The sequence below is a fragment of the Pleurodeles waltl genome, chromosome 4_2 (assembly GCF_031143425.1).
Source record: "Pleurodeles waltl isolate 20211129_DDA chromosome 4_2, aPleWal1.hap1.20221129, whole genome shotgun sequence".
Classification (NCBI taxonomy): domain Eukaryota; kingdom Metazoa; phylum Chordata; class Amphibia; order Caudata; family Salamandridae; genus Pleurodeles; species Pleurodeles waltl.
The window spans coordinates 521,746,827-521,774,209 of NC_090443.1; the positions used below are offsets into that span (position 1 = coordinate 521,746,827).

The 27,383-nt window shown below is 44.7% G+C and overlaps 1 protein-coding gene across 3 annotated transcripts in view; it reads left to right on the forward strand.

The window, feature by feature from the left end:
- LOC138293042 (dimethylaniline monooxygenase [N-oxide-forming] 2-like) overlaps window positions 1-27,383 on the forward strand; it is a 476,533-nt gene that overhangs the window by 226,916 nt on the left and 222,234 nt on the right. For all 3 annotated transcript variants that reach the window (XM_069232030.1, XM_069232029.1, XM_069232031.1), the window contains one exon: window positions 20,028-20,170. In XM_069232030.1, coding sequence (XP_069088131.1) covers window positions 20,028-20,170 — 143 coding nt within the window. The remainder of the gene's footprint in view (window positions 1-20,027; window positions 20,171-27,383) is intronic.

Here is a 27,383-nt window from a genome sequence, read left to right on the forward strand (position 1 = left end):
GCAGACTTATAAAATGCTGAGCAGCACTCAACACGTACTGGACTGGTAAACAAAGAAGCACTCACACATGGCGACTTGTAAAAAGCTGAATAAAAATTGTTAAGCATTGGGCTGGTAAACCAAAAAGTGTTTGCCCACGGTGACTACATGGAGTGTGTCACAAACATGGAGCAGTCAGGCACATGGCTGCTCTTTGAAACACACTTCTGCCAGACTCACAACAGGCAGAGTCCCATGGCAGTGGTGCACAGCTGAAATCTTTGATGGCCCTGAGATTTCCAACAGGGGGAAAGCCAACAAGCCTTTGTAGTCACTTGAAATGTCTTTTGAAGTTGTAGAGTGAGAGTAGTCCATCTCACTGGAAGAGGCAACAAGCAGCAGGTCAACACAGCAGAGCACGTTGCAAAGTGGCAGTCCCTCCTAGCAGCACAGCATTCAGCAGGCCATCACAACATAGCAGTTAGCATGGTGGCAGACCCTCCTAGCAGCACAACTCCTATTCTTGTCAGAGTCTCCTCCGGACCCAAAACTGAACTGATTTGATTGGGTTTGGAGTCCAGTACTTATGCCAAAATGTGTCTTTGAAGTAAGGGAGACTTCAAAAGAGGCCTTTGAAGATCATGAGGCCCATTCCCTTCATTCCCTGGCTCCAGAGACTCTACAGCAGGGTATGCAGCTCTTTGTGTGAGGAGAAGCACAGCCCTATTCAAGTGTAGGTGTCAGCTCCTCCCTCCCATCTAGTCCAGGAAGACTCATCAGACAGGTGATGGCCCATGAGGATGCAAATGTCACACCCAAGCTCCCTTTGCATGTGACTGTCTAGAGGGACTACACAAAGCCCAGCTGTCATCCACCCCAGACGTTTATTCAGAGACAGGCAGAGGCACAGAATGGTTAAAGTAAGAAAATGACAACTTTCTAAAAGTAGCATTTTCAGACTTACAATTTAAAATCCAACTTCACCATAAGTTGTGATTGTAAATTTTGAGTCCAGAGACACCAAAGTCCATATTTCTATCTCTTCTCAATTGGATATTACACTTAAAAGATGTTTTAAGGTAACCCCAGTGTTATCCTGTGGCAGTGACAGCCCTTGTGGTGTGAAAAACAAATTTAAGAGTTTTTCACTACCTGGACATGTTAACCTAAAAGGTACACGCCCAGCTTTTTAAATAGACTGCACCCTGCCCTTGGTGCTAACCAGGGCCTACCTTAGGAGAGTGACTTATATGTAATAAAAATGAACGTTTGGGCCTGGAAAATGTGTCCACTTGCCAGGTCGAAATGGCAGTTTAAACTTGCTCACTCAGACTCTGCAGTGGAAGGCCTGAGACATATTTGAAGGTTTCTCGTGTGTGGCACAATCCGTGCTGGAGGCCCACTAGTACCATTTAATTTATAGGCCCTGGGCACATTTAGGCCCATATTTATACTTTTTTAGCGCCGCATTTGCGTTGTTTTCTGACGCAAAATCGACGCAAACTCACAAAATACAATTGTATTTTGTGAGTTTGCGTCGATTTTGCGTCAGAAAACGACGCAAATGTGGCGCTAAGAAAGTATAAATACAGGCCTTAGTGTATTTTACTAGCCACTTACAAGTAAATTAGGTATGCAAACTGTGGATAAGCCAATGTTACGATGGTTTCGAGTACAGAGCACCTGCACTGTAGCACTGGTCAGCAGTGGTAAAGTGGCAAGAATCCTAAAAGTCAGAAAAAATGAGTCACAAAAACAGAAGGTCAGAGTCCAAAATGGTAGGGGAAATCACCCCAGGGATGCCAGGTCTAACACACTGTATGCAACTCCACTCTATGGCGCTCCACTCTATGCTATCTCATTCTACCTCACTCTACTGTATGTGATTCCAGTGTATGCCAGGACACTGTACCCCACTCCACTGTATGCAACTCCACTCTACACAATTCCGCTCTCAGTACTGCACTGTATACCACTCTAATCTATCCTATTTCACTGTACACTACTGCACTGTACACTATTCCACTGTATGGCACTCCAATGTATGCTAGTCTACCGTGCCCTACTCCATTGTATTCTGTTCCACTTTACCACACTCCACTGTACACCAATCCAGTCAAGGATTCTTCAGTATACTCCCCTCCGCTGTACACTACTCCACTCTATGGTATTCCACTGTATGATATAACAATGTATTCCACTCCACTCTATGCTATTCCACTATATGGCAGTCCAGTCTATGCCACACCACTGTACGCTATACCACAATATGCAACTCCACTATATGTACTCCACGCTATGCCACTCTACTGTCCACCACTTTACTGTATGATATTCCATTGGCCTGCACTCCACTCTCTGCTACTCCCTCTACACTGTATGGCACTCCACTAACAGCACAGTAGGCCACTAGACCCTACAACACTCTATGCCACTCCATTTTACCATACTCCAGTCTACTCTACCTCACTCCACTCTACAAAACTGTGCTCCACTCTATGCCACTCCAGTCTACTTTACTTTATGACAGTGTCCCACCCTGTATGACACAACATATCACTCCACTGTACGACATACTACTGAGCTCTACTACACTGTACTCCACTCCACTCATGGCACTGTACTATACGAGGTGCCAAACCACTATATGACAATTCAGTCCACTCTACACTACACTACTCAACTCCACTGTATGGATGTTTAGTCCACTCTATGCCAGTGTGTGACATTCTATAGTTATAGTTATACCTTAAATTTCTAATTTACATACCACTAGTTATAACTCAAATGTATAATTTATGGACCACCTTCAATTTACTACAAGTCACGCACCTCCGTACACAGTCTTGTCACCTCACTTGCCACACTACATTAATCATAATGAGCCCCTTCTCCATGCTTTTGTTATAACCCTCCATAATACATGACTTATTGCATTCAAAATTATAGCATTCATAACAACACTTATGACATCTGAAATAACATAATCTCAGAGAACACAGTGCATGGTAGAGTGGCGGGGACCGAGAAAAATATGGGCTCCCAAAAGGTGTTATCCCCTTTTTCTTCATAGGAAAATTAGACACAGCTACAGCCCAAACCGTGGAAGAAATCTGCACCATATTTTTTTTAAAGCTAGATCTTAGTCTAGGAAGTGTTTTTTGTGCTGTGTTGTAAATCCATTCCCCAATTTTTGAGAAATGAAGGTTGAAAACATACTGTTATTTCATGTGGCAGAGAATAAGCGGGGCTGGCAGATTGTAACATAAGATCTGATTGGCTGCTATCACATCAACAATGACGTGGCAGAAACTTGTGGACTGAGTCCCCTGTCCCCAAAAATTAGAAACAATACATATAGGAGGCAGAGTAAGGATACCCTGTCCCCCTAGGACTGGTGAGGATTCCCAGTGTTTTTTTAGATTCTTCCATGAATCAGTGGTAACATTTTAAAAAAGTGCATAAACATACACCGCAGAGTGGGCCAGGGGGATTCTGATTCTGCCCTTTTCCAGAGTCTCAAAAGGCCCCAGGGACACAGTCTCACAGGGCTGCTAATTTAAAAGGACAAGGGCTTGCAAACACACTCCTGAGCCTTGGAAGGCCCCGGGGACCTCATCCTCCGAGACTGGGTCAAATGTTGTTTCCCAGTGTTCCCATCCCCAGGACACAGTTTCCCTTCCTGGAAGAGGGTAGGTGTGAGAGCTCGACCACTCGTCTGAAAAGCAGGTTGTCTGCAGGGGTTCCCCCGTCCTCCCAGGACACCTCTCTGCACTGTTGATTTTAACAGGGGAGTCCCGGCAGGCGTCCCCAATGGCAGGGGGATTTGGATGACAGAGAGAGAGAGATACTGCCCCTGCTGTGTGGTCCAGTCGGGCCCCTTCTCTTGAGGGTGCAGGTGGTCAGTGTCACTGCGTTGTTAAGGAGTCTGCTTCTATACGGGAAAGGAACAGGTATGAGTGACTTGCTGCCCACTAAGCAACTAATGCTCACGCACTCACTCAGACCCCCAGATAATCGCCTGTCACTCAACTCGCTTCCTTGTAGTTTCTCTCCACTCTGTAGGACTGGCAGGAATGCACCACTATTGCCTGGGACTTCTCTCTGTCTTATATTGTGTTAAGTAATCAGTCTTGATGTTGTTGCATACACTAAACATTTAACTTAACTAAAACACACAAAACAGGAATATTTTCTTCCAACAAGCAAATAAGCATAAGCACTGGTTGTGCAATAAAGCTCAGAAGACATTCAAAACATGATTGCCCCCCATGTTCATTTTTGTGAAAATCACTGACATTGAGTAAGGATCAACGCTGAAAATTATTTTTAGGAATTTGTGATTTTGTTAGTAACAGGTGGCACACAAACATTAATGAGGGTTATATTCTTACAACATGGTTTTAGGTGTGTTGCTTTCTTTCACAGGTCACAAGTTAAAGACAACAAGCGATTGGATAAGAGTAATAATAAAAATATGAAGGCTAAACAGTATTTCAGACATTCTTGCTAACCACCTTGAATGTATCTCTTTCTGAAATCAAAGTCACCAAAGTCTTTTTTTTTAAATACACAAAGGATTAGTTCAAAAGCATTAAAAAACATCGACACTCCTGGGAGTGCTTTTTATTTTGTCACTTAGCTTTACTGGAAGACATCCTGGATCCTGGTTGCCGAGCAAGAGTGAGAAAGCCTTGGGGAATTCTCTGCTTGGCTGGCTCTCGAACTCAGCTTAGTCCTTTCCCTGGTTACCGGGCAACAGTGAAGAAGCTTGGAGGAGTTGGCTGACCCTCTTGACCTCAGCTCTGCAGAAACAGGAAACAAATCAAAGCACTGCCGCCTGACCTTTGTGAGACTATTTATAGTCTCTCTTCCAAGAAGTCATGTGCAGCACATGGCAAACAGAAGAGCAGGAGGGTGTTGCCTAGCAATCAGCACAGCAGCTGTCTAGAAATGTATAGAGGCTCAGGTGTTTACAAACCGGCCTCTTGGGAGCAGAATAGGCGGAACAAATACACCTTGGCAATGGCAACTGTGCACATTAACAGCAACAAGTAACAAGCCTTGATCAAACTCAGCAGTGGCAATTCAATGCAGTTAACCAAATTTATTATTTAATGTAACATGATTGAGCCAGCACCCCTGGGCTAGCTGGCTGCACACAACACAAGAACTAGACGAGCAAATCACAACAGCAGGCATATTTTTTTTTCCTATGCCTGCACTCTTGTGTGCATGGAAACAGAGTTTGATCCAGCCCAGTGGCAGCAGAGAAAAAAACCTGCTCCTTCTAGGCCAGAGCAAAGCTGGCTTCAGCTGTACCCAGGGAAGGTGCGTGCAGAGGGGCTAACGGGGCCATGGGCTTCTGCCCAAAGCCCCTAATTTAATATCTTTAGTGGGTACCCCAGTGGGACTGGGCACCCACCATAGGCCCCAGGGATGAGGTCTCCAGGTGAAGTGTTTGCTTAGGGAGGGGGTGACACATGCCATACCTCCCCTTTAAAGTCATTTTGTCCTCAGCGATAGGGTCCAAAGGGCCAGTATTGGCTTAAAAACTGTTTGCCCCCAGAGATGAGGTTCCCTGGGCAAGCAATGTCCCAGGAATATGGAAGCACAAACACTCCACAATTTTTTTTTTTTTTAAATGGGTGCTGGCAAAGGAGCGGGTGGGGTTGTGGTGGTACCTCGGGCTCCACCAGCAACCCCGAACAACAACAAAAAGATGGTTGTTGTCTCAGGTAGGCCCAGAACACCCATAACAAATTTTAAATAAAATAAGGGAAACGTTAACAATAAATGACCTATAGGAGTGACTCATTTATTATTCACTGTTCCCAGCATGCAGTGACCCATAATGCCCTATGGCTTTTTTCAGTTGGTTTCCTGCTGGTGGTGCCACTATAAGAGGCAGTGGCACCACCAATTTTTTTATGCTGTGGGGATCTGCAGAGAGTGCAGCAGCCCCTTAGCCACATTAAAAATAGACAGTAAGTCTCATGGGTTATTAAACCCATGACCCCAGGAAAGCTTATCATATTTTTTTTAAGTACTCCCTGCTGGAACTGTATGTTCTTCATCTGGAGCGCAGACATACATACAGCAGAAAAATGCAGCAGTCAGCCCAGAGCTGCATTATAGGGCCTCGTGGAGGGTATGGGTGTATTTTGAGAGTGAGCAGCCTGCACCGCTCCCCCACTCACAGTACTTTGTTGGTATCTGGAAGGCAGTGTGAAGATGTCCTCTGTCTTGGTGGATGGGCTGGGCACAGCTCTGACTTGTAATATGCTCAAAAGCTTTTGAAATGTGCTTGGGTGGTAGACAAATAAGCACTCACATCCATGGACATATACAATACTGATGAGCACTCAATACCGGCTGGGCTGGTAAACGAAGAAGTGCACACACGCGCAGACTTATAAAATGCTGAGCAGCACTCAACACGTACTGGACTGGTAAACAAAGAAGCACTCACACATGGCGACTTGTAAAAAGCTGAATAAAAATTGTTAAGCATTGGGCTGGTAAACCAAAAAGTGTTTGCCCACGGTGACTACATGGAGTGTGTCACAAACATGGAGCAGTCAGGCACATGGCTGCTCTTTGAAACACACTTCTGCCAGACTCACAACAGGCAGAGTCCCATGGCAGTGGTGCACAGCTGAAATCTTTGATGGCCCTGAGATTTCCAACAGGGGGAAAGCCAACAAGCCTTTGTAGTCACTTGAAATGTCTTTTGAAGTTGTAGAGTGAGAGTAGTCCATCTCACTGGAAGAGGCAACAAGCAGCAGGTCAACACAGCAGAGCACGTTGCAAAGTGGCAGTCCCTCCTAGCAGCACAGCATTCAGCAGGCCATCACAACATAGCAGTTAGCATGGTGGCAGACCCTCCTAGCAGCACAACTCCTATTCTTGTCAGAGTCTCCTCCGGACCCAAAACTGAACTGATTTGATTGGGTTTGGAGTCCAGTACTTATGCCAAAATGTGTCTTTGAAGTAAGGGAGACTTCAAAAGAGGCCTTTGAAGATCATGAGGCCCATTCCCTTCATTCCCTGGCTCCAGAGACTCTACAGCAGGGTATGCAGCTCTTTGTGTGAGGAGAAGCACAGCCCTATTCAAGTGTAGGTGTCAGCTCCTCCCTCCCATCTAGTCCAGGAAGACTCATCAGACAGGTGATGGCCCATGAGGATGCAAATGTCACACCCAAGCTCCCTTTGCATGTGACTGTCTAGAGGGACTACACAAAGCCCAGCTGTCATCCACCCCAGACGTTTATTCAGAGACAGGCAGAGGCACAGAATGGTTAAAGTAAGAAAATGACAACTTTCTAAAAGTAGCATTTTCAGACTTACAATTTAAAATCCAACTTCACCATAAGTTGTGATTGTAAATTTTGAGTCCAGAGACACCAAAGTCCATATTTCTATCTCTTCTCAATTGGATATTACACTTAAAAGATGTTTTAAGGTAACCCCAGTGTTATCCTGTGGCAGTGACAGCCCTTGTGGTGTGAAAAACAAATTTAAGAGTTTTTCACTACCTGGACATGTTAACCTAAAAGGTACACGCCCAGCTTTTTAAATAGACTGCACCCTGCCCTTGGTGCTAACCAGGGCCTACCTTAGGAGAGTGACTTATATGTAATAAAAATGAACGTTTGGGCCTGGAAAATGTGTCCACTTGCCAGGTCGAAATGGCAGTTTAAACTTGCTCACTCAGACTCTGCAGTGGAAGGCCTGAGACATATTTGAAGGTTTCTCGTGTGTGGCACAATCCGTGCTGGAGGCCCACTAGTACCATTTAATTTATAGGCCCTGGGCACATTTAGGCCCATATTTATACTTTTTTAGCGCCGCATTTGCGTTGTTTTCTGACGCAAAATCGACGCAAACTCACAAAATACAATTGTATTTTGTGAGTTTGCGTCGATTTTGCGTCAGAAAACGACGCAAATGTGGCGCTAAGAAAGTATAAATACAGGCCTTAGTGTATTTTACTAGCCACTTACAAGTAAATTAGGTATGCAAACTGTGGATAAGCCAATGTTACGATGGTTTCGAGTACAGAGCACCTGCACTGTAGCACTGGTCAGCAGTGGTAAAGTGGCAAGAATCCTAAAAGTCAGAAAAAATGAGTCACAAAAACAGAAGGTCAGAGTCCAAAATGGTAGGGGAAATCACCCCAGGGATGCCAGGTCTAACACACTGTATGCAACTCCACTCTATGGCGCTCCACTCTATGCTATCTCATTCTACCTCACTCTACTGTATGTGATTCCAGTGTATGCCAGGACACTGTACCCCACTCCACTGTATGCAACTCCACTCTACACAATTCCGCTCTCAGTACTGCACTGTATACCACTCTAATCTATCCTATTTCACTGTACACTACTGCACTGTACACTATTCCACTGTATGGCACTCCAATGTATGCTAGTCTACCGTGCCCTACTCCATTGTATTCTGTTCCACTTTACCACACTCCACTGTACACCAATCCAGTCAAGGATTCTTCAGTATACTCCCCTCCGCTGTACACTACTCCACTCTATGGTATTCCACTGTATGATATAACAATGTATTCCACTCCACTCTATGCTATTCCACTATATGGCAGTCCAGTCTATGCCACACCACTGTACGCTATACCACAATATGCAACTCCACTATATGTACTCCACGCTATGCCACTCTACTGTCCACCACTTTACTGTATGATATTCCATTGGCCTGCACTCCACTCTCTGCTACTCCCTCTACACTGTATGGCACTCCACTAACAGCACAGTAGGCCACTAGACCCTACAACACTCTATGCCACTCCATTTTACCATACTCCAGTCTACTCTACCTCACTCCACTCTACAAAACTGTGCTCCACTCTATGCCACTCCAGTCTACTTTACTTTATGACAGTGTCCCACCCTGTATGACACAACATATCACTCCACTGTACGACATACTACTGAGCTCTACTACACTGTACTCCACTCATGGCACTGTACTATACGAGGTGCCAAACCACTATATGACAATTCAGTCCACTCTACACTACACTACTCAACTCCACTGTATGGATGTTTAGTCCACTCTATGCCAGTGTGTGACATTCTATAGTTATACCTTAAATTTCTAATTTACATACCACTAGTTATAACTCAAATGTATAATTTATGGACCACCTTCAATTTACTACAAGTCACGCACCTCCGTACACAGTCTTGTCACCTCACTTGCCACACTACATTAATCATAATGAGCCCCTTCTCCATGCTTTTGTTATAACCCTCCATAATACATGACTTATTGCATTCAAAATTATAGCATTCATAACAACACTTATGACATCTGAAATAACATAATCTCAGAGAACACAGTGCATGGTAGAGTGGCGGGGACCGAGAAAAATATGGGCTCCAAAAAGGTGTTATCCCCTTTTTCTTCATAGGAAAATTAGACACAGCTACAGCCCAAACCGTGGAAGAAATCTGCACCATATTTTTTTTAAAGCTAGATCTTAGTCTAGGAAGTGTTTTTTGTGCTGTGGTGTAAATCCATTCCCCAATTTTTGAGAAATGAAGGTTGAAAACATACTGTTATTTCATGTGGCAGAGAATAAGCGGGGCTGGCAGATTGTAACATAAGATCTGATTGGCTGCTATCACATCAACAATGACGTGGCAGAAACTTGTGGACTGAGTCCCCTGTCCCCAAAAATTAGAAACAAAACATATAGGAGGCAGAGTAAGGATACCCTGTCCCCCTAGGACTGGTGAGGATTCCCAGTGTTTTTTTAGATTCTTCCATGAATCAGTGGTAACATTTTAAAAAAGTGCATAAACATACACCGCAGAGTGGGCCAGGGGGATTCTGATTCTGCCCTTTTCCAGAGTCTCAAAAGGCCCCAGGGACACAGTCTCACAGGGCTGCTAATTTAAAAGGACAAGGGCTTGCAAACACACTCCTGAGCCTTGGAAGGCCCCGGGGACCTCATCCTCCGAGACTGGGTCAAATGTTGTTTCCCAGTGTTCCCATCCCCAGGACACAGTTTCCCTTCCTGGAAGAGGGTAGGTGTGAGAGCTCTACCACTCGTCTGAAAAGCAGGTTGTCTGCAGGGGTTCCCCCGTCCTCCCAGGACACCTCTCTGCACTGTTGATTTTAACAGGGGAGTCCCGGCAGGCGTCCCCAATGGCAGGGGGATTTGGATGACAGAGAGAGAGAGATACTGCCCCTGCTGTGTGGTCCAGTCGGGCCCCTTCTCTTGAGGGTGCAGGTGGTCAGTGTCACTGCGTTGTTAAGGAGTCTGCTTCTATACGGGAAAGGAACAGGTATGAGTGACTTGCTGCCCACTAAGCAACTAATGCTCACGAACTCACTCAGACCCCCAGATAATCGCCTGTCACTCAACTCGCTTCCTTGTAGTTTCTCTCCACTCTGTAGGACTGGCAGGAATGCACCACTATTGCCTGGGACTTCTCTCTGTCTTATATTGTGTTAAGTAATCAGTCTTGATGTTGTTGCATACACTAAACATTTAACTTAACTAAAACACACAAAACAGGAATATTTTCTTCCAACAAGCAAATAAGCATAAGCACTGGTTGTGCAATAAAGCTCAGAAGACATTCAAAACATGATTGCCCCCCATGTTCATTTTTGTGAAAATCACTGACATTGAGTAAGGATCAACGCTGAAAATTATTTTTAGGAATTTGTGATTTTGTTAGTAACAGGTGGCACACAAACATTAATGAGGGTTATATTCTTACAACATGGTTTTAGGTGTGTTGCTTTCTTTCACAGGTCACAAGTTAAAGACAACAAGCGATTGGATAAGAGTAATAATAAAAATATGAAGGCTAAACAGTATTTCAGACATTCTTGCTAACCACCTTGAATGTATCTCTTTCTGAAATCAAAGTCACCAAAGTCTTTTTTTTTAAATACACAAAGGATTAGTTCAAAAGCATTAAAAAACATTGACACTCCTGGGAGTGCTTTTTATTTTGTCACTTAGCTTTACTGGAAGACATCCTGGATCCTGGTTGCCGAGCAAGAGTGAGAAAGCCTTGGGGAATTCTCTGCTTGGCTGGCTCTCGAACTCAGCTTAGTCCTTTCCCTGGTTACCGGGCAACAGTGAAGAAGCTTGGAGGAGTTGGCTGACCCTCTTGACCTCAGCTCTGCAGAAACAGGAAACAAAGCAAAGCACTGCCGCCTGACCTTTGTGAGACTATTTATAGTCTCTCTTCCAAGAAGTCATGTGCAGCACATGGCAAACAGAAGAGCAGGAGGGTGTTGCCTAGCAATCAGCACAGCAGCTGTCTAGAAATGTGTAGAGGCTCAGGTGTTTACAAACCGGCCTCTTGGGAGCAGAATAGGTGGAACAAATACACCTTGGCAATGGCAACTGTGCACATTAACAGCAACAAGTAACAAGCCTTGATCAAACTCAGCAGTGGCAATTCAATGCAGTTAACCAAATTTATTATTTAATGTAACATGATTGAGCCAGCACCCCTGGGCTAGCTGGCTGCACACAACACAAGAACTAGACGAGCAAATCACAACAGCAGGCATATTTTTTTTTCCTATGCCTGCACTCTTGTGTGCATGGAAACAGAGTTTGATCCAGCCCAGTGGCAGCAGAGAAAAAAACCTGCTCCTTCTAGGCCAGAGCAAAGCTGGCTTCAGCTGTACCCAGGGAAGGTGCGTGCAGAGGGGCTAACGGGGCCATGGGCTTCTGCCCAAAGCCCCTAATTTAATATCTTTAGTGGGTACCCCAGTGGGACTGGGCACCCACCATAGGCCCCAGGGATGAGGTCTCCAGGTGAAGTGTTTGCTTAGGGAGGGGGTGGCACATGCCATACCTCCCCTTTAAAGTCATTTTGTCCTCAGCGATAGGGTCCAAAGGACCAGTATTGGCTTAAAAACTGTTTGCCCCCAGAGATGAGGTTCCCTGGGCAAGCAATGTCCCAGGAATATGGAAGCACAAACACTCCACAATTTTTTTATTTTTTTAAATGGGTGCTGGCAAAGGAGCGGGTGGGGTTGTGGTGGTACCTCGGGCTCCACCAGCAACCCCGAACAACAACAAAAAGATGGTTGTTGTCTCAGGTAGGCCCAGAACACCCATAACAAATTTTAAATAAAATAAGGGAAACGTTAACAATAAATGACCTATAGGAGTGACTCATTTATTATTCACTGTTCCCAGCATGCAGTGACCCATAATGCCCTATGGCTTTTTTCAGTTGGTTTCCTGCTGGTGGTGCCACTATAAGAGGCAGTGGCACCACCAATTTTTTTATGCTGTGGGGATCTGCAGAGAGTGTAGCAGCCCCTTAGCCACATTAAAAATAGACAGTAAGTCTCATGGGTTATTAAACCCATGACCCCAGGAAAGCTTATCATATTTTTTTTAAGTACTCCCTGCTGGAACTGTATGTTCTTCATCTGGAGCGCAGACATACATACAGCAGAAAAATGCAGCAGTCAGCCCAGAGCTGCATTATAGGGCCTCGTGGAGGGTATGGGTGTATTTTGAGAGTGAGCAGCCTGCACCGCTCCCCCACTCACAGTACTTTGTTGGTATCTGGAAGGCAGTGTGAAGATGTCCTCTGTCTTGGTGGATGGGCTGGGCACAGCTCTGACTTGTAATATGCTCAAAAGCTTTTGAAATGTGCTTGGGTGGTAGACAAATAAGCACTCACATCCATGGACATATACAATACTGATGAGCACTCAATACCGGCTGGGCTGGTAAACGAAGAAGTGCACACACGCGCAGACTTATAAAATGCTGAGCAGCACTCAACACGTACTGGACTGGTAAACAAAGAAGCACTCACACATGGCGACTTGTAAAAAGCTGAAAAAAGCTTGTTAAGCATTGGGCTGGTAAACCAAAAAGTGTTTGCCCACGGTGACTATATGGAGTGTGTCACAAACATGGAGCAGTCAGGCACATGGCTGCTCTTTGAAACACACTTCTGCCAGACTCACAACAGGCAGAGTCCCATGGCAGTGGTGCACAGCTGAAATCTTTGATGACCCTGAGATTTCCAACAGGGGGAAAGCCAACAAGCCTTTGTAGTCACTTGAAATGTCTTTTGAAGTTGTAGAGTGAGAGTAGTCCATCTCACTGGAAGAGGCAACAAGCAGCAGGTCAACACAGCAGAGCACGTTGCAAAGTGGCAGTCCCTCCTAGCAGCACAGCATTCAGCAGGCCATCACAACATAGCAGTTAGCATGGTGGCAGACCCTCCTAGCAGCACAACTCCTATTCTTGTCAGAGTCTCCTCCGGACCCAAAACTGAACTGATTTGATTGGGTTTGGAGTCCAGTACTTATGCCAAAATGTGTCTTTGAAGTAAGGGAGACTTCAAAAGAGGCCTTTGAAGATCATGAGGCCCATTCCCTTCATTCCCTGGCTCCAGAGACTCTACAGCAGGGTATGCAGCTCTTTGTGTGAGGAGAAGCACAGCCCTATTCAAGTGTAGGTGTCAGCTCCTCCCTCCCATCTAGTCCAGGAAGACTCATCAGACAGGTGATGGCCCATGAGGATGCAAATGTCACACCCAAGCTCCCTTTGCATGTGACTGTCTAGAGGGACTACACAAAGCCCAGCTGTCATCCACCCCAGACGTTTATTCAGAGACAGGCAGAGGCACAGAATGGTTAAAGTAAGAAAATGACAACTTTCTAAAAGTGGCATTTTCAGACTTACAATTTAAAATCCAACTTCACCATAAGTTGTGATTGTAAATTTTGAGTCCAGAGACACCAAAGTCCATATTTCTATCTCTTCTCAATTGGAAATTACACTTAAAAGATGTTTTAAGGTAACCCCAGTGTTATCCTGTGGCAGTGACAGCCCTTGTGGTGTGAAAAACAAATTTAAGAGTTTTTCACTACCTGGACATGTTAACCTAAAAGGTACACGCCCAGCTTTTTAAATAGACTGCACCCTGCCCTTGGTGCTAACCAGGGCCTACCTTAGGAGAGTGACTTATATGTAATAAAAATGAACGTTTGGGCCTGGAAAATGTGTCCACTTGCCAGGTCGAAATGGCAGTTTAAACTTGCTCACTCAGACTCTGCAGTGGAAGGCCTGAGACATATTTGAAAGTTTCTCGTGTGTGGCACAATCCGTGCTGGAGGCCCACTAGTACCATTTAATTTATAGGCCCTGGGCACATTTAGGCCCATATTTATACTTTTTTAGCGCCGCATTTGCGTTGTTTTCTGACGCAAAATCGACGCAAACTCACAAAATACAATTGTATTTTGTGAGTTTGCGTCGATTTTGCGTCAGAAAACGACGCAAATGTGGCGCTAAGAAAGTATAAATACAGGCCTTAGTGTATTTTACTAGCCACTTACAAGTAAATTATGTATGCAAACTGTGGATAAGCCAATGTTACGATGGTTTCGAGTACAGAGCACCTGCACTGTAGCACTGGTCAGCAGTGGTAAAGTGGCAAGAATCCTAAAAGTCAGAAAAAATGAGTCACAAAAACAGAAGGTCAGAGTCCAAAATGGTAGGGGAAATCACCCCAGGGATGCCAGGTCTAACACACTGTATGCAACTCCACTCTATGGCGCTCCACTCTATGCTATCTCATTCTACCTCACTCTACTGTATGTGATTCCAGTGTATGCCAGGACACTGTACCCCACTCCACTGTATGCAACTCCACTCTACACAATTCCGCTCTCAGTACTGCACTGTATACCACTCTAATCTATCCTATTTCACTGTACACTACTGCACTGTACACTATTCCACTGTATGGCACTCCAATGTATGCTAGTCTACCGTGCCCTACTCCATTGTATTCTGTTCCACTTTACCACACTCCACTGTACACCAATCCAGTCAAGGATTCTTCAGTATACTCCCCTCCGCTGTACACTACTCCACTCTATGGTATTCCACTGTATGATATAACAATGTATTCCACTCCACTCTATGCTATTCCACTATATGGCAGTCCAGTCTATGCCACACCACTGTACGCTATACCACAATATGCAACTCCACTATATGTACTCCACGCTATGCCACTCTACTGTCCACCACTTTACTGTATGATATTCCATTGGCCTGCACTCCACTCTCTGCTACTCCACTCTACACTGTATGGCACTCCACTAACAGCACAGTAGGCCACTAGACCCTACAACACTCTATGCCACTCCATTTTACCATACTCCAGTCTACTCTACCTCACTCCACTCTACAAAACTGTGCTCCACTCTATGCCACTCCAGTCTACTTTACTTTATGACAGTGTCCCACCCTGTATGACACAACATATCACTCCACTGTACGACATACTACTGAGCTCTACTACACTGTACTCCACTCATGGCACTGTACTATACGAGGTGCCAAACCACTATATGACAATTCAGTCCACTCTACACTACACTACTCAACTCCACTGTATGGATGTTTAGTCCACTCTATGCCAGTGTGTGACATTCTATAGTTATAGTTATACCTTAAATTTCTAATTTACATACCACTAGTTATAACTCAAATGTATAATTTATTGACCACCTTCAATTTACTACAAGTCACGCACCTCCGTACACAGTCTTGTCACCTCACTTGCCACACTACATTAATCATAATGATCCCCTTCTCCATGCTTTTGTTATAACCCTCCATAATACATGACTTATTGCATTCAAAATTATAGCATTCATAACAACACTTATGACATCTGAAATAACATAATCTCAGAGAACACAGTGCATGGTAGAGTGGCGGGGACCGAGAAAAATATGGGCTCCCAAAAGGTGTTATCCCCTTTTTCTTCATAGGAAAATTAGACACAGCTACAGCCCAAACCGTGGAAGAAATCTGCACCATATTTTTTTTAAAGCTAGATCTTAGTCTAGGAAGTGTTTTTTGTGCTGTGGTGTAAATCCATTCCCCAATTTTTGAGAAATGAAGGTTGAAAACATACTGTTATTTCATGTGGCAGAGAATAAGCGGGGCTGGCAGATTGTAACATAAGATCTGATTGGCTGCTATCACATCAACAATGACGTGGCAGAAACTTGTGGACTGAGTCCCCTGTCCCCAAAAATTAGAAACAAAACATATAGGAGGCAGAGTAAGGATACCCTGTCCCCCTAGGACTGGTGAGGATTCCCAGTGTTTTTTTAGATTCTTCCATGAATCAGTGGTAACATTTTAAAAAAGTGCATAAACATACACCGCAGAGTGGGCCAGGGGGATTCTGATTCTGCCCTTTTCCAGAGTCTCAAAAGGCCCCAGGGACACAGTCTCACAGGGCTGCTAATTTAAAAGGACAAGGGCTTGCAAACACACTCCTGAGCCTTGGAAGGCCCCGGGGACCTCATCCTCCGAGACTGGGTCAAATGTTGTTTCCCAGTGTTCCCATCCCCAGGACACAGTTTCCCTTCCTGGAAGAGGGTAGGTGTGAGAGCTCGACCACTCGCCTGAAAAGCAGGTTGTCTGCAGGGGTTCCCCCGTCCTCCCAGGACACCTCTCTGCACTGTTGATTTTAACAGGGGAGTCCCGGCAGGCGTCCCCAATGGCAGGGGGATTTGGATGACAGAGAGAGAGAGATACTGCCCCTGCTGTGTGGTCCAGTCGGGCCCCTTCTCTTGAGGGTGCAGGTGGTCAGTGTCACTGCGTTGTTAAGGAGTCTGCTTCTATACGGGAAAGGAACAGGTATGAGTGACTTGCTGCCCACTAAGCAACTAATGCTCACGCACTCACTCAGACCCCCAGATAATCGCCTGTCACTCAACTCGCTTCCTTGTAGTTTCTCTCCACTCTGTAGGACTGGCAGGAATGCACCTCTATTGCCTGGGACTTCTCTCTGTCTTATATTGTGTTAAGTAATCAGTCTTGATGTTGTTGCATACACTAAACATTTAACTTAACTAAAACACACAAAACAGGAATATTTTCTTCCAACAAGCAAATAAGCATAAGCACTGGTTGTGCAATAAAGCTCAGAAGACATTCAAAACATGATTGCCCCCCATGTTCATTTTTGTGAAAATCACTGACATTGAGTAAGGATCAACTCTGAAAATTATTTGTAGGAATTTGTGATTTTGTTAGTAACAGGTGGCACACAAACATTAATGAGGGTTATATTCTTACAACATGGTTTTAGGTGTGTTGCTTTCTTTCACAGGTCACAAGTTAAAGACAACAAGCGATTGGATAAGAGTAATAATAAAAATATCAAGGCTAAACAGTCTTTCAGACATTCTTGCTAACCACCTTGAATGTATCTCTTTCTGAAATCAAAGTCACCAAAGTCTTTTTTTTAAAATACACAAAGGATTAGTTCAAAAGCATTAAAAAACATTCACACTCCTGGGAGTGCTTTTTATTTTGTCACTTAGCTTTACTGGAAGACATCCTGGATCCTGGTTGCCGAGCAAGAGTGAGAAAGCCTTGGGGAATTCTCTGCTTGGCTGGCTCTCGAACTCAGCTTAGTCCTTTCCCTGGTCACCGGGCAACAGTGAAGAAGCTTGGAGGAGTTGGCTGACCCTCTTGACCTCAGCTCTGCAGAAACAGGAAACAAAGCAAAGCACTGCCGCCTGACCTTTGTGAGACTATTTATGGTCTCTCTTCCAAGAAGTCATGTGGAGCACATGGCAAACAGAAGAGCAGGAGGGTGTTGCCTAGCAATCAGCACAGCAGCTGTCTAGAAATGTGTAGAGGCTCAGGTGTTTACAAACCGGCCTCTTGGGAGCAGAATAGGCGGAACAAATACACCTTGGCAATGGCAACTGTGCACATTAACAGCAACAAGTAACAAGCCTTGATCAAACTCAGCAGTGGCAATTCAATGCAGTTAACCAAATTTATTATTTAATGTAACATGATTGAGCCAGCACCCCTGGGCTTGCTGGCTGCACACAACACAAGAACTAGACGAGCAAATCACAACAGCAGGCATATATTTTTTTCCTATGCCTGCACTCTTGTGTGCATGCAAACAGAGTTTGATCCAGCCCAGTGGCAGCAGAGAAAAAAACCTGCTCCTTCTAGGCCAGAGCAAAGCTGGCTTCAGCTGTACCCAGGGAAGGTGCGTGCAGAGGGGCTAACGGGGCCATGGGCTTCTACCCAAATCCCCTAATTTAATATCTTTAGTGGGTACCCCAGTGGGACTGGGCACCCACCATAGGCCCCAGGGATGAGGTCTCCAGGTGAAGTGTTTGCTTAGGGAGGGGGTGACACATGCCATACCTCCCCTTTAAAGTAATTTTGTCCTCAGCGATAGGGTCCAAAGGGCCAGTATTGGCTTAAAAACAGTTTGCCCCCAGAGATGAGGTCCCCTGGGCAAGCAATGGCCCAGGAACGGGGAAGCACAACCACTCCACAATTTTTTTTTTTTTAAATGGGTGCTGGCAAAGGAGTGGGTGGGGTTGTGGTGGTACCTCGGGCTCCACCAGCAACCCCCAACAACAACAAAAAGATGGTTGTTGTCTCAGGTAATCCCAGAACACCCATAACAAATTTTAAATAAAATAAGGGAAACGTTAATAATAAATGACCTATAGAAGTGACTCATTTATTATTCACTGTTCCCAGCATGCAGTGACCCATAATGCCCTATGGCTTTTTTCAGTTGGTTTCCTGCTGGTGGTGCCACTATAAGAGGCAGTGGCACCACCAATGTTTTTATGCTGTGGGGATCTGCAGAGAGTGCAGCAGCCCCTTAGCCACATTAAAAATAGACAGTAAGTCTCATGGGTTATTAAACCCATGACCCCAGGAAAGCTTATCATATTTTTTTAAAGTACTCCCTGCTGGAACTGTATGTTCTTCATCTGGAGCGCAGAGCTCTCTAGTGGTTAGGTCTATGGTTGCACTTTGTGTCTTAAAAAACACCTTAAAAGAAAGGCTCAAAGCTGCTGTTAAAAAAAAAAAAAGAATGCTTTACCCAAAATATTTCATGAGAATCACTTTTCTTAATCATTCGCTCCGTGAATTCATGAAATATAAATTTGACCATAGTTATTTGTGATTTTTTGACTAAGCCAGTATGTTATCCTTGCTTAAAATGACACTCTTCATATTGTTACATATAGACAGCTATGCACATCTATGGGGGTTGGGCGGCTGCAGGGGCCCGCCGTAAGCCAGCATTACAAGCACCTAAAGCTCCAAGTTCTCTTTAACATTTACAAGTATTTGCCGTATCTTTTTATTTGACAATATCTCCCTAATACTTTCAGATCATTCTCCTTACTTTACTCCATGTTTGGAGACTCTAAAACTTTGCACTGGTGGCCCTAGTTTGCCTTGCCTTGTGTTTAAATTTGATCTGTGCTGTCATTGCTGCCATCATCATGTTCTTCTGCTCATTTGCAGAATTAGCCAAAAGGGGTGTTGACCCCTGATTCTGATCTTGCTAAGAGAGGGAGACAATGACTGTAATCTGAAATGCCTTCTGACTTCTGGCCCCTTCTCAATTAAATTTTGTCCTTCTTCATTGGCTACATTTCCAACACCAAGAGTCACTATCATCTGCATTCTTTCACAGATCCTGAATCTTCTTCATCATCTTGATGCCTCCCACTGCTATTGCCTCACACATCCACATTAGCCTTACCAGTAAACATGCAAATCTTGACTCCTATCAAAGGTACTTCTTGCTCCCAGTGTGCAAAAACTCCATGGTCAGGGAATAGAAACAGAAAAAGCAGGAAGGTGGGGCTGAGCCAGTTTTAATTAGTTCACCCATATTGAAGGAGACATAGGGATGGGCAGGTGGGAAATATTCCTGTTGCTGGTTGAGTTTATCTCAACCCTTAAGGCAAAGGAAAAAGTTAGGTGTTTATTGCTTTGAAAAACAATTTGCCCTAGTTAAAAAATAATGTACATAAGTCAAGTCTGAAATATTGGGATTATGTTTTCTGACTTTGATAATGATGTATTGCCTTTAAAGTGCTTGGTCAGTGATTGCTAAGCCGGACATTGGAATTTTGCATGTTCATGGAGTCCTTCTCCTCATATCACGTGTCTCTGGTCATCCTTGCAGGTCTAGAAAAGTTCAAAGGCAAATACCTGCACAGCCGAGAATACAAACACCCAGATGAGTTCCAGGGCAAGAGCGTGCTTGTGGTTGGGATTGGCAACAGTGGAGTGGATATTGCCACAGAGCTCAGTCGTGTGGCTGCAAAGGTACAACAGTTTCATGGATTGCACCTCCCTTGTACGTCTGTCAGTCAGCATTCAATGTTTTTTTCTGCCATGTGTTGCTATCTCTCAGTCTTTTGGGATATGTAGACATATTATTGGCTTCAAACTGTCTTCCATTTGACCCCTATACGCCTCAAGGTTCTCTTTCAATACATACATGCATCAAGGCACTGTCAGTAGCTGACAAACACCAAATTAGAATCAGCATTCCATTCCTATGATTTTTTTTATAGAGATTCGTCTTTTAAGTACCTGTGCTTTTTTGAGGTGGTTTCCACTTTGTGGCTGGTGAAGACACTGGACCTAGTTCTCTTTGGTTACTCTCCGTTGAGCAAGGTATGCAAAGGTTGAAGTATAGCAACTACAGTGCATATGTTACTAAATAAACACTATTCACAGAGAATGCAAGCAGCTTCACATATAAGTATGTATGTAGGTTTTGCCGACTTCAGGCACTTATACAAATCAGGAGAAGTGTAGATGCTTGCCTGAAAGTATGAAGGTTAAACTCCTACAGTTAAAACTTCAGGACAGATATACTAACATTTTGCGCTGTTTGTGCATCACAAAAGTTATTACTTTCCAGCACAAAACTTCTTTTGTACTGTAAATTGCCTTAAAATAATGCAAAGTAACCCAAAGCACTTCTTTGCATTACTCAGCATCAAGGGGGACATTACAAAGGAGTACCCATGCAACCACCAATGCATTTTGATGGAAACCCTTATCTTCCAAAAAATTGAGACAGGGTTTTGTGTCAAAAGTTAGTGCCTTTTCATTTCTCCTTTTTTTCCGACTTTGCACGTATGGCGCACCGTGCAGCACACATATAAAGTAGGAAACGTTTTAAAACTTGTCTAGGCATAGTATTTTGCACTAGAATGAAACCCTTCCAGTACAATACCTATGCTAGACTCTCGCACACTCCTTGTATTATGGTGCAAATGTGTGTGCATGGCAGCAAAATTCTGCACCCGTGCTAGGGAGTGGGGAGGAGAGTTCCCTATCTCTGTAGATATGGTGCTGTCCTGCGCTCTCCCTGTCAGGAAACGCAGTACAGCATTTTTGGCTGCTGTGCTGCGTTGGGTGATAGTTTGATAAATCTAGCCCTACATTAGTAGATTGTGCATCCCACCGTTTATTTTATGCAGCCAGAATGGCACACAGCCTACACTTATACTGTGCATAATTCTGAAACAGAGGACATAGGAAATTAGCTGTCCCTGATCACATTCACACACAAAAGACAGGAATAACACTCTGAAGCACGAAAATACTCACCACATGTAGGGCTTGCCTTCTTCCTATTGTGTTACGTCACCTTCACAGATGAGGAGGCAATGTATTGATAGGTTGTACAGGTCAGATATGCAATTAAAAACTGCCATAAAGAGTTTAGACATGTAAAGGATACATTATTAGGACAAAGCTGGCAGGGCATTTTTCTTCCTGGTGGTGTGCCTGGTTCACACATCTAGCCCACCTACTAGGAGTGAGTGCTGTATGGCTCCCTCTTGCAATCCCACCAGCTGCACGGCATGCCAGTTTCGAAGACCACAGTCATCAGGCCAGGTAAGATGCACACATAAGTAGTGGTGGGAAAGAATCACAGCCCATGCAGATGTAATCATGCCATCAAAACATATCAATCAGAATACAGAGAGTCTACTTCAACAATCACTGCACAATTATTTCTGCATCCTTCTCTCTGTCTGGCTTGCTATTACTCTCTCTGTCTCTCTCTCTCAAGTGTCTGATGTAAACATATCAACACACCTATTTACATACATCTCCATATAAAAATTCATAAGTCAACTGTCATCTTATTTATGCTTCGCAAATCTTGTGCATACATCATTGCCAGTTTCAACAGCAGTGGTCACCTTTGCTGTGGTAGAAGCATAAGACTTCACAACCTATCACCCTCACCCAGCCAGTGATTTGTCATAGCAATGTCCGTCCTACCCACACACTAAATATAAGCACTGCAAAGCTGTTTGTAGGGCAATATCATTTACATGTGGCCACTGCCACTACTAGGTGTCACAACCATCCATGTATATCTGTGCACATCTTACATTGTCACACTATGGAAAACTCTACACAAAACATCTCTGCAGTCTGAATCACATAGGGTCTGTTTATATAACCACGGCTGGACATATGGTGCCAACATCTCATTCACCTACCACCACTTCTACTGCTATTGCACTTCCTGCATTGGCATACGAATTATCCACTCCGGCTGGAGAGATAACTGAACATGGTGACTCCTCTTCAACATATAAAACAAACATCCACTACAGTTCTGGTACCCAGTAAGGTACAGGTATACCTTCATACGTCTCACAGCACATGTTTGAAATACCTGGTGTTTTCACAAGTGCCATGTCTATACTGTCCTCAGACAAAACACACCCTTGCCATGGCCAACACTGGCCTCACAAACATAAATACGTCTGTTTCTCAAGATGTCTGTAATAGCTCTGGCCCCTTGAAATACCTCTTTAAAAAATTGTTGTCCTGTGATTTTCATTTTTGATTTGTGTTTTTGTATCATTACAGAAGTAATTTAGCTTGGGTAGACATTGCCAATCCGGGCCGATGTTTTTTGAATGACATTTTTAAAAATGGTGGATGTGTTGCAGTGATGATGTAATATTTTAGGAACCAGGAGACCTATATACTTCATTGTGGTGTCAAAACATGGGTTTTGGGGGTCAAGTAGTCTTATAGAGGCAGAAAATATCTCCTCAGAGCATCCCTTTTGCAATTTACTAAAATGGCGGCTCTATATTAATATGTTTTAGCCATCATATTGGTTTTTTATTTTAATATTACTTTTGTTTCAGGTTGTCCGTTGATTCAGATTTGTAAACATGACCAAAGCACTTGGTAGCAGTGGATCTTTACTTCATGACAGAGTGTTGCTAACTACTAAATCTGAGGACTCCTTCAACAAAGAAAAATGTGGCATATGCCAAACTAATCCGAAAGAAAAGCTAACATCAACTGTGGCTGGGCAGAAGAGAGTTTGAGATGCTGCAGAAATACTACAAGACAAAGTTTACAAAAGATTGAAACTGATGGGTGAAGGGGATCAAATATTTTATCACTGTAATAAGTGCTAGAAGTCATCGTATACGATGAAAAAAAGCCTGGAAACAAAATAGCAGAAACAAATGAATCACAAGAATCTGAGACTTACGAGAAAGCGATGACAACCAAACCCAATGCCCATTCACTTAGAAGATTGATGGCTACCCCCCGTCCACCTCCAACAACTGATCAGAAAGCATAGGATCTTCAAAGTGTTATCTGTGGTTTAGCCTAACATTGGCCAAAGAGATTGAAGAAAGAGCAAAGTCCAGAGTATGTGAGTCCCTAACGACAAATATGTTTTATCTTCAGGTAGCTTTTTCCAAGATGGAGTTTTCAGCCAAGTCGCTGATCTAAAGATAAAGGTGAATGTATTTGCGGTGTATTTGCATGCCTACCAGAACTACATGTGTGCATACATTCGAAAACATGACTGTAAAATGAGCTCCCAGCAGCAATATAACCACCAGCCTTCAATTAAGTTTGCACTCGTTGATAAAGCAAATGAAGTTTTAAAGCCACTCTTGCGTACTGGCTATGGGTTCACACTCAGTGAGGTTAGAGAAATAGTGGTCAACATTGGTGAAACTGTTCCATAATAATGAAATTAAGGGCCATATTTATACTTTTTGATGCAAAACTGCGCTGATGCAGTTTTGCGTCAAAAATGTTACCGCCGGCTAACACCATTTATTTGCGCCGCTCAGGCATCAAATTTATACTTTGACGCATGGCGGCACAAACCACTGGTGTGCGTCATTTTTTTTTTACTCTAACCAAGGCGTCACGTGGTAAAGAAAAATTACGTTAACGTGGCAAAAATGACTGTGAGCCGGTTTACCACATCGCAAACCGGATACGCACAGTTTTTTTACGCAATTGCACCAAAAGCGGTGCAAACACAGCAAAATGTGCTAAGGAGAGCCAAAATGGATCCCAGATGCTTGCACAGACCCCAGGAAGATGACAACAGGCCAGGAATCAGCCAGGAGGACCCACAGAAGACCCAGGACAGGGAGAAGAAGAACAAAAAGTGTCTCTTCAGTGCAGAGGAGCAGGACATTCTGGTGAAAGAGGTGACGGAACACCAGCACCAACTGTCACCTCAAAGTTGCCAATCAGTAGGAGAGCGGCAATATGGCAACAAATTGTTGACAAGATAAACAGTGTGGCAGAAGTACGGAGAACAGTCATCAAGTGCAAGAAACGCTGGCATGACTGCAAGCGCAGGACCAAGGAAAAGATGGCCAGGAACAGGAAGGCAGCACTGCCGACTAGAGGTGGGAGTCCAGCACCGCAGGAGGCCCTGGACCACATGGAGGAGATGGTGGCAGCCATCATCCCTGAGGAGATCGTCACAGGGATTCTAGGACAGGAAAGCGCAGACTACCAGGAAGACGCATGGGGAATTACAATACACAAATGTTAACCGCAAGCGGGGGGGACATACCTACTACACAATGCATGGAAGTCATGATATGCAGGGAGTGCAGTGGGTAAAGGGGCACGGCACGGGGCATGGCCCGGTCAGAGGAAACCTGGGGCACAGTACTACACTACACCAACAACCTTTGCATGGGGGTATGCTGCCATGCCAAGGATTTTGGAAAGGTAAAGCCAGTCCAGGAGGGTAGGGTACAACGTAAAACTGGCCTGCTGTCACACGACAGCTGGTATTCTCCCTACATGAACTAGGGCTCAATTAATATTCTCAGGCCATATCTGCAAGTGGAATTTAACATTGACAACAGTTGCCACTACCATCTCTGTTGTGTGTGCAGGTCAAGTAGCGAATGGCAGTAACGTCCCCATGGATCAAACACACCCAAATTAGAGGGTTCAGGATGACAACTTTATTAATCCCCTGTAATCAATACAAATGTTCTAATTGTCATAAGCATTATGAGGTACATAGCACTAATGACATACCCATGCTGCATATGTCAGGGTCCACCCTGTGCCTGGGTCACAATAGCTCCAATGACACCATGCAACATCCCAAATGTCATACTGTTCAGACAACAGCATTGAGAGGGAGGACATATGTCCCTGGCTAGTGAAATTCACCCTCACAGTCAGAAGAGGAAATGGAACACTGCTAGGACCATCAGTGCAATCCAATGTAACACACATTCCCCAACATCATCATTACACACTACTAATACTGACATATGTAGTGTGCCATGCCAATGCTATACATAGTATATGCTAGGTCTCAGCAACATATAGCTGGATCTGAAATATCAGAGACTGGGGCAGTTCCAGATTGTGAAGTGTGGTGCTAGTGCCATCAGAACAACCACAAACAGTGCAAGGCCTCACCATGAGAATGGAAGTAGACGGAAGTTGAGTAGGGCAAGAAGGTGGCAATTCACAATTTGGCCAGAACCAACACCTAGAGGATGTGATGCTGACAAGTCCACAAACTGACCACAATACATGTGACAGGCAGGTGGGGCATAGGCCATGGGAGAATGCTAATATGAAAGACAGGAGTAATGAACCGGAACCAAGATTACAATGTGCAACAAATAGGAAGGCAGGCACGTCACATTACAAAACCCACAACACAGACACACTAATTGTACCATATAGCATTGCAGAGGATGATGGGTCTCCTGGGGATATGCCTGTCTGGACTTCCCTGATGACATAGATGACAAGCTGATAAACATCAGCTAGCAGACCCTCCAAGATGTCCTTGGGACCCTCCGGACCCCACCTTCAGTTGCAAGGAGGAGCACAGAAGTAGCAGCCATCAGAGAGGACCCACCCACCACCCCAATTGTACGACCTGACAGCTCCAACCCAGCTGAGGACTCTGACGACACTGGCACCAGCTTTGAGAGTACTGTAGTTGGAGTACAGCGGGAGCTGGCCAAGGAGGTGCGGCTGGGGCTGAAAAATATGGCAGCCAGCCTAGAGGGGGTGCGTTCGTGCATGATGTCAACTGCAGAACAGGCAGCAGCCATGCAGGGGCGAACAACAATCTTGCATGAACTTGAAAAAAGTTTGAAGGAAATCAGCACAGCTGTCAATCAATCAATCAGAAAAATGTATAGAGCGCGCTACTCACCCGTGAGGGTCTCAAGGCGTTTGGAGGGAGGCAAGGAGGATCACTGTTCGAACAGCCATGTCATGAGGTTTTTTCTGAAAAGCAGGAGGTCTTGGGTTTTGCGAAGGTTGGTGGGGAGGGAGTTCCAGGTCTTGGGGGCAAGGTAGAAGAAGGACCTGCTACCTGTGGTGGTGCGTTGGATGCGGGGGACTGTGACGAGTGCGAGGTCGGCAGATCAGAGGTGGCGGGTGGGAGTGTGGAAGTTCACTCTTTCGTTGAGGTAGGTTGGGCCGGTGTTGTGGAGGGATTTGTGTGCGTGGATGAGGATCTTGAAGGTGATCCTCTTCTCTATGGGACAGCTGTAAGAGAGTTGACACAACTCCTCCAACAACAATCCTGTCAACGCGTGCACAAATGCAATATTGACCCCCTAAGGGCCGACCTGGCTGCCTACCACAGTGATGTGGCTGCTATACTTAAGAACCAGCAGCTCGTCCTTGCTGCAGTACTGCCCTTAATAGCCCCACAGTTGGCAGCTACCGGGACATCTTCAAACACTGAGGTGTGTGTTGCCCCTTCAAAATCCACCACCACCAAGGGCAGAGGAGACAACACACACATCAGAAGATGAAGACGTGGAACAGATCACCTTCACCCATAAGAGTACCCGGTAACACTAGTCCCTGCCACATGGCCACCTATAACCAAGGTCCTGTGCTTTGTATCATGCCAGTCTTTCAACAGCTGCTCACAAGCACTGTTCTTCAGCCCACTGTTTATCTTGTCACCCTGCCCTGTGATTGTCTCTCACTAACTCATTGGCGAATCCTGTCCCTCTCCACTGTCTGACACTTCACCGAGCATGTCCAATGACATGTCCTTTTGCACTTGTGTAGGAGCACAATGGAAGGTGTCACACTAATGGACTCACAATCATGGACAATGTACATATAGCACTACAGAACTTTAAAATAAATAGCACTTACACAACAACTTTGTCTCTGTGTAATGTGACACATCAACCCTGATGGAGATCAGTGA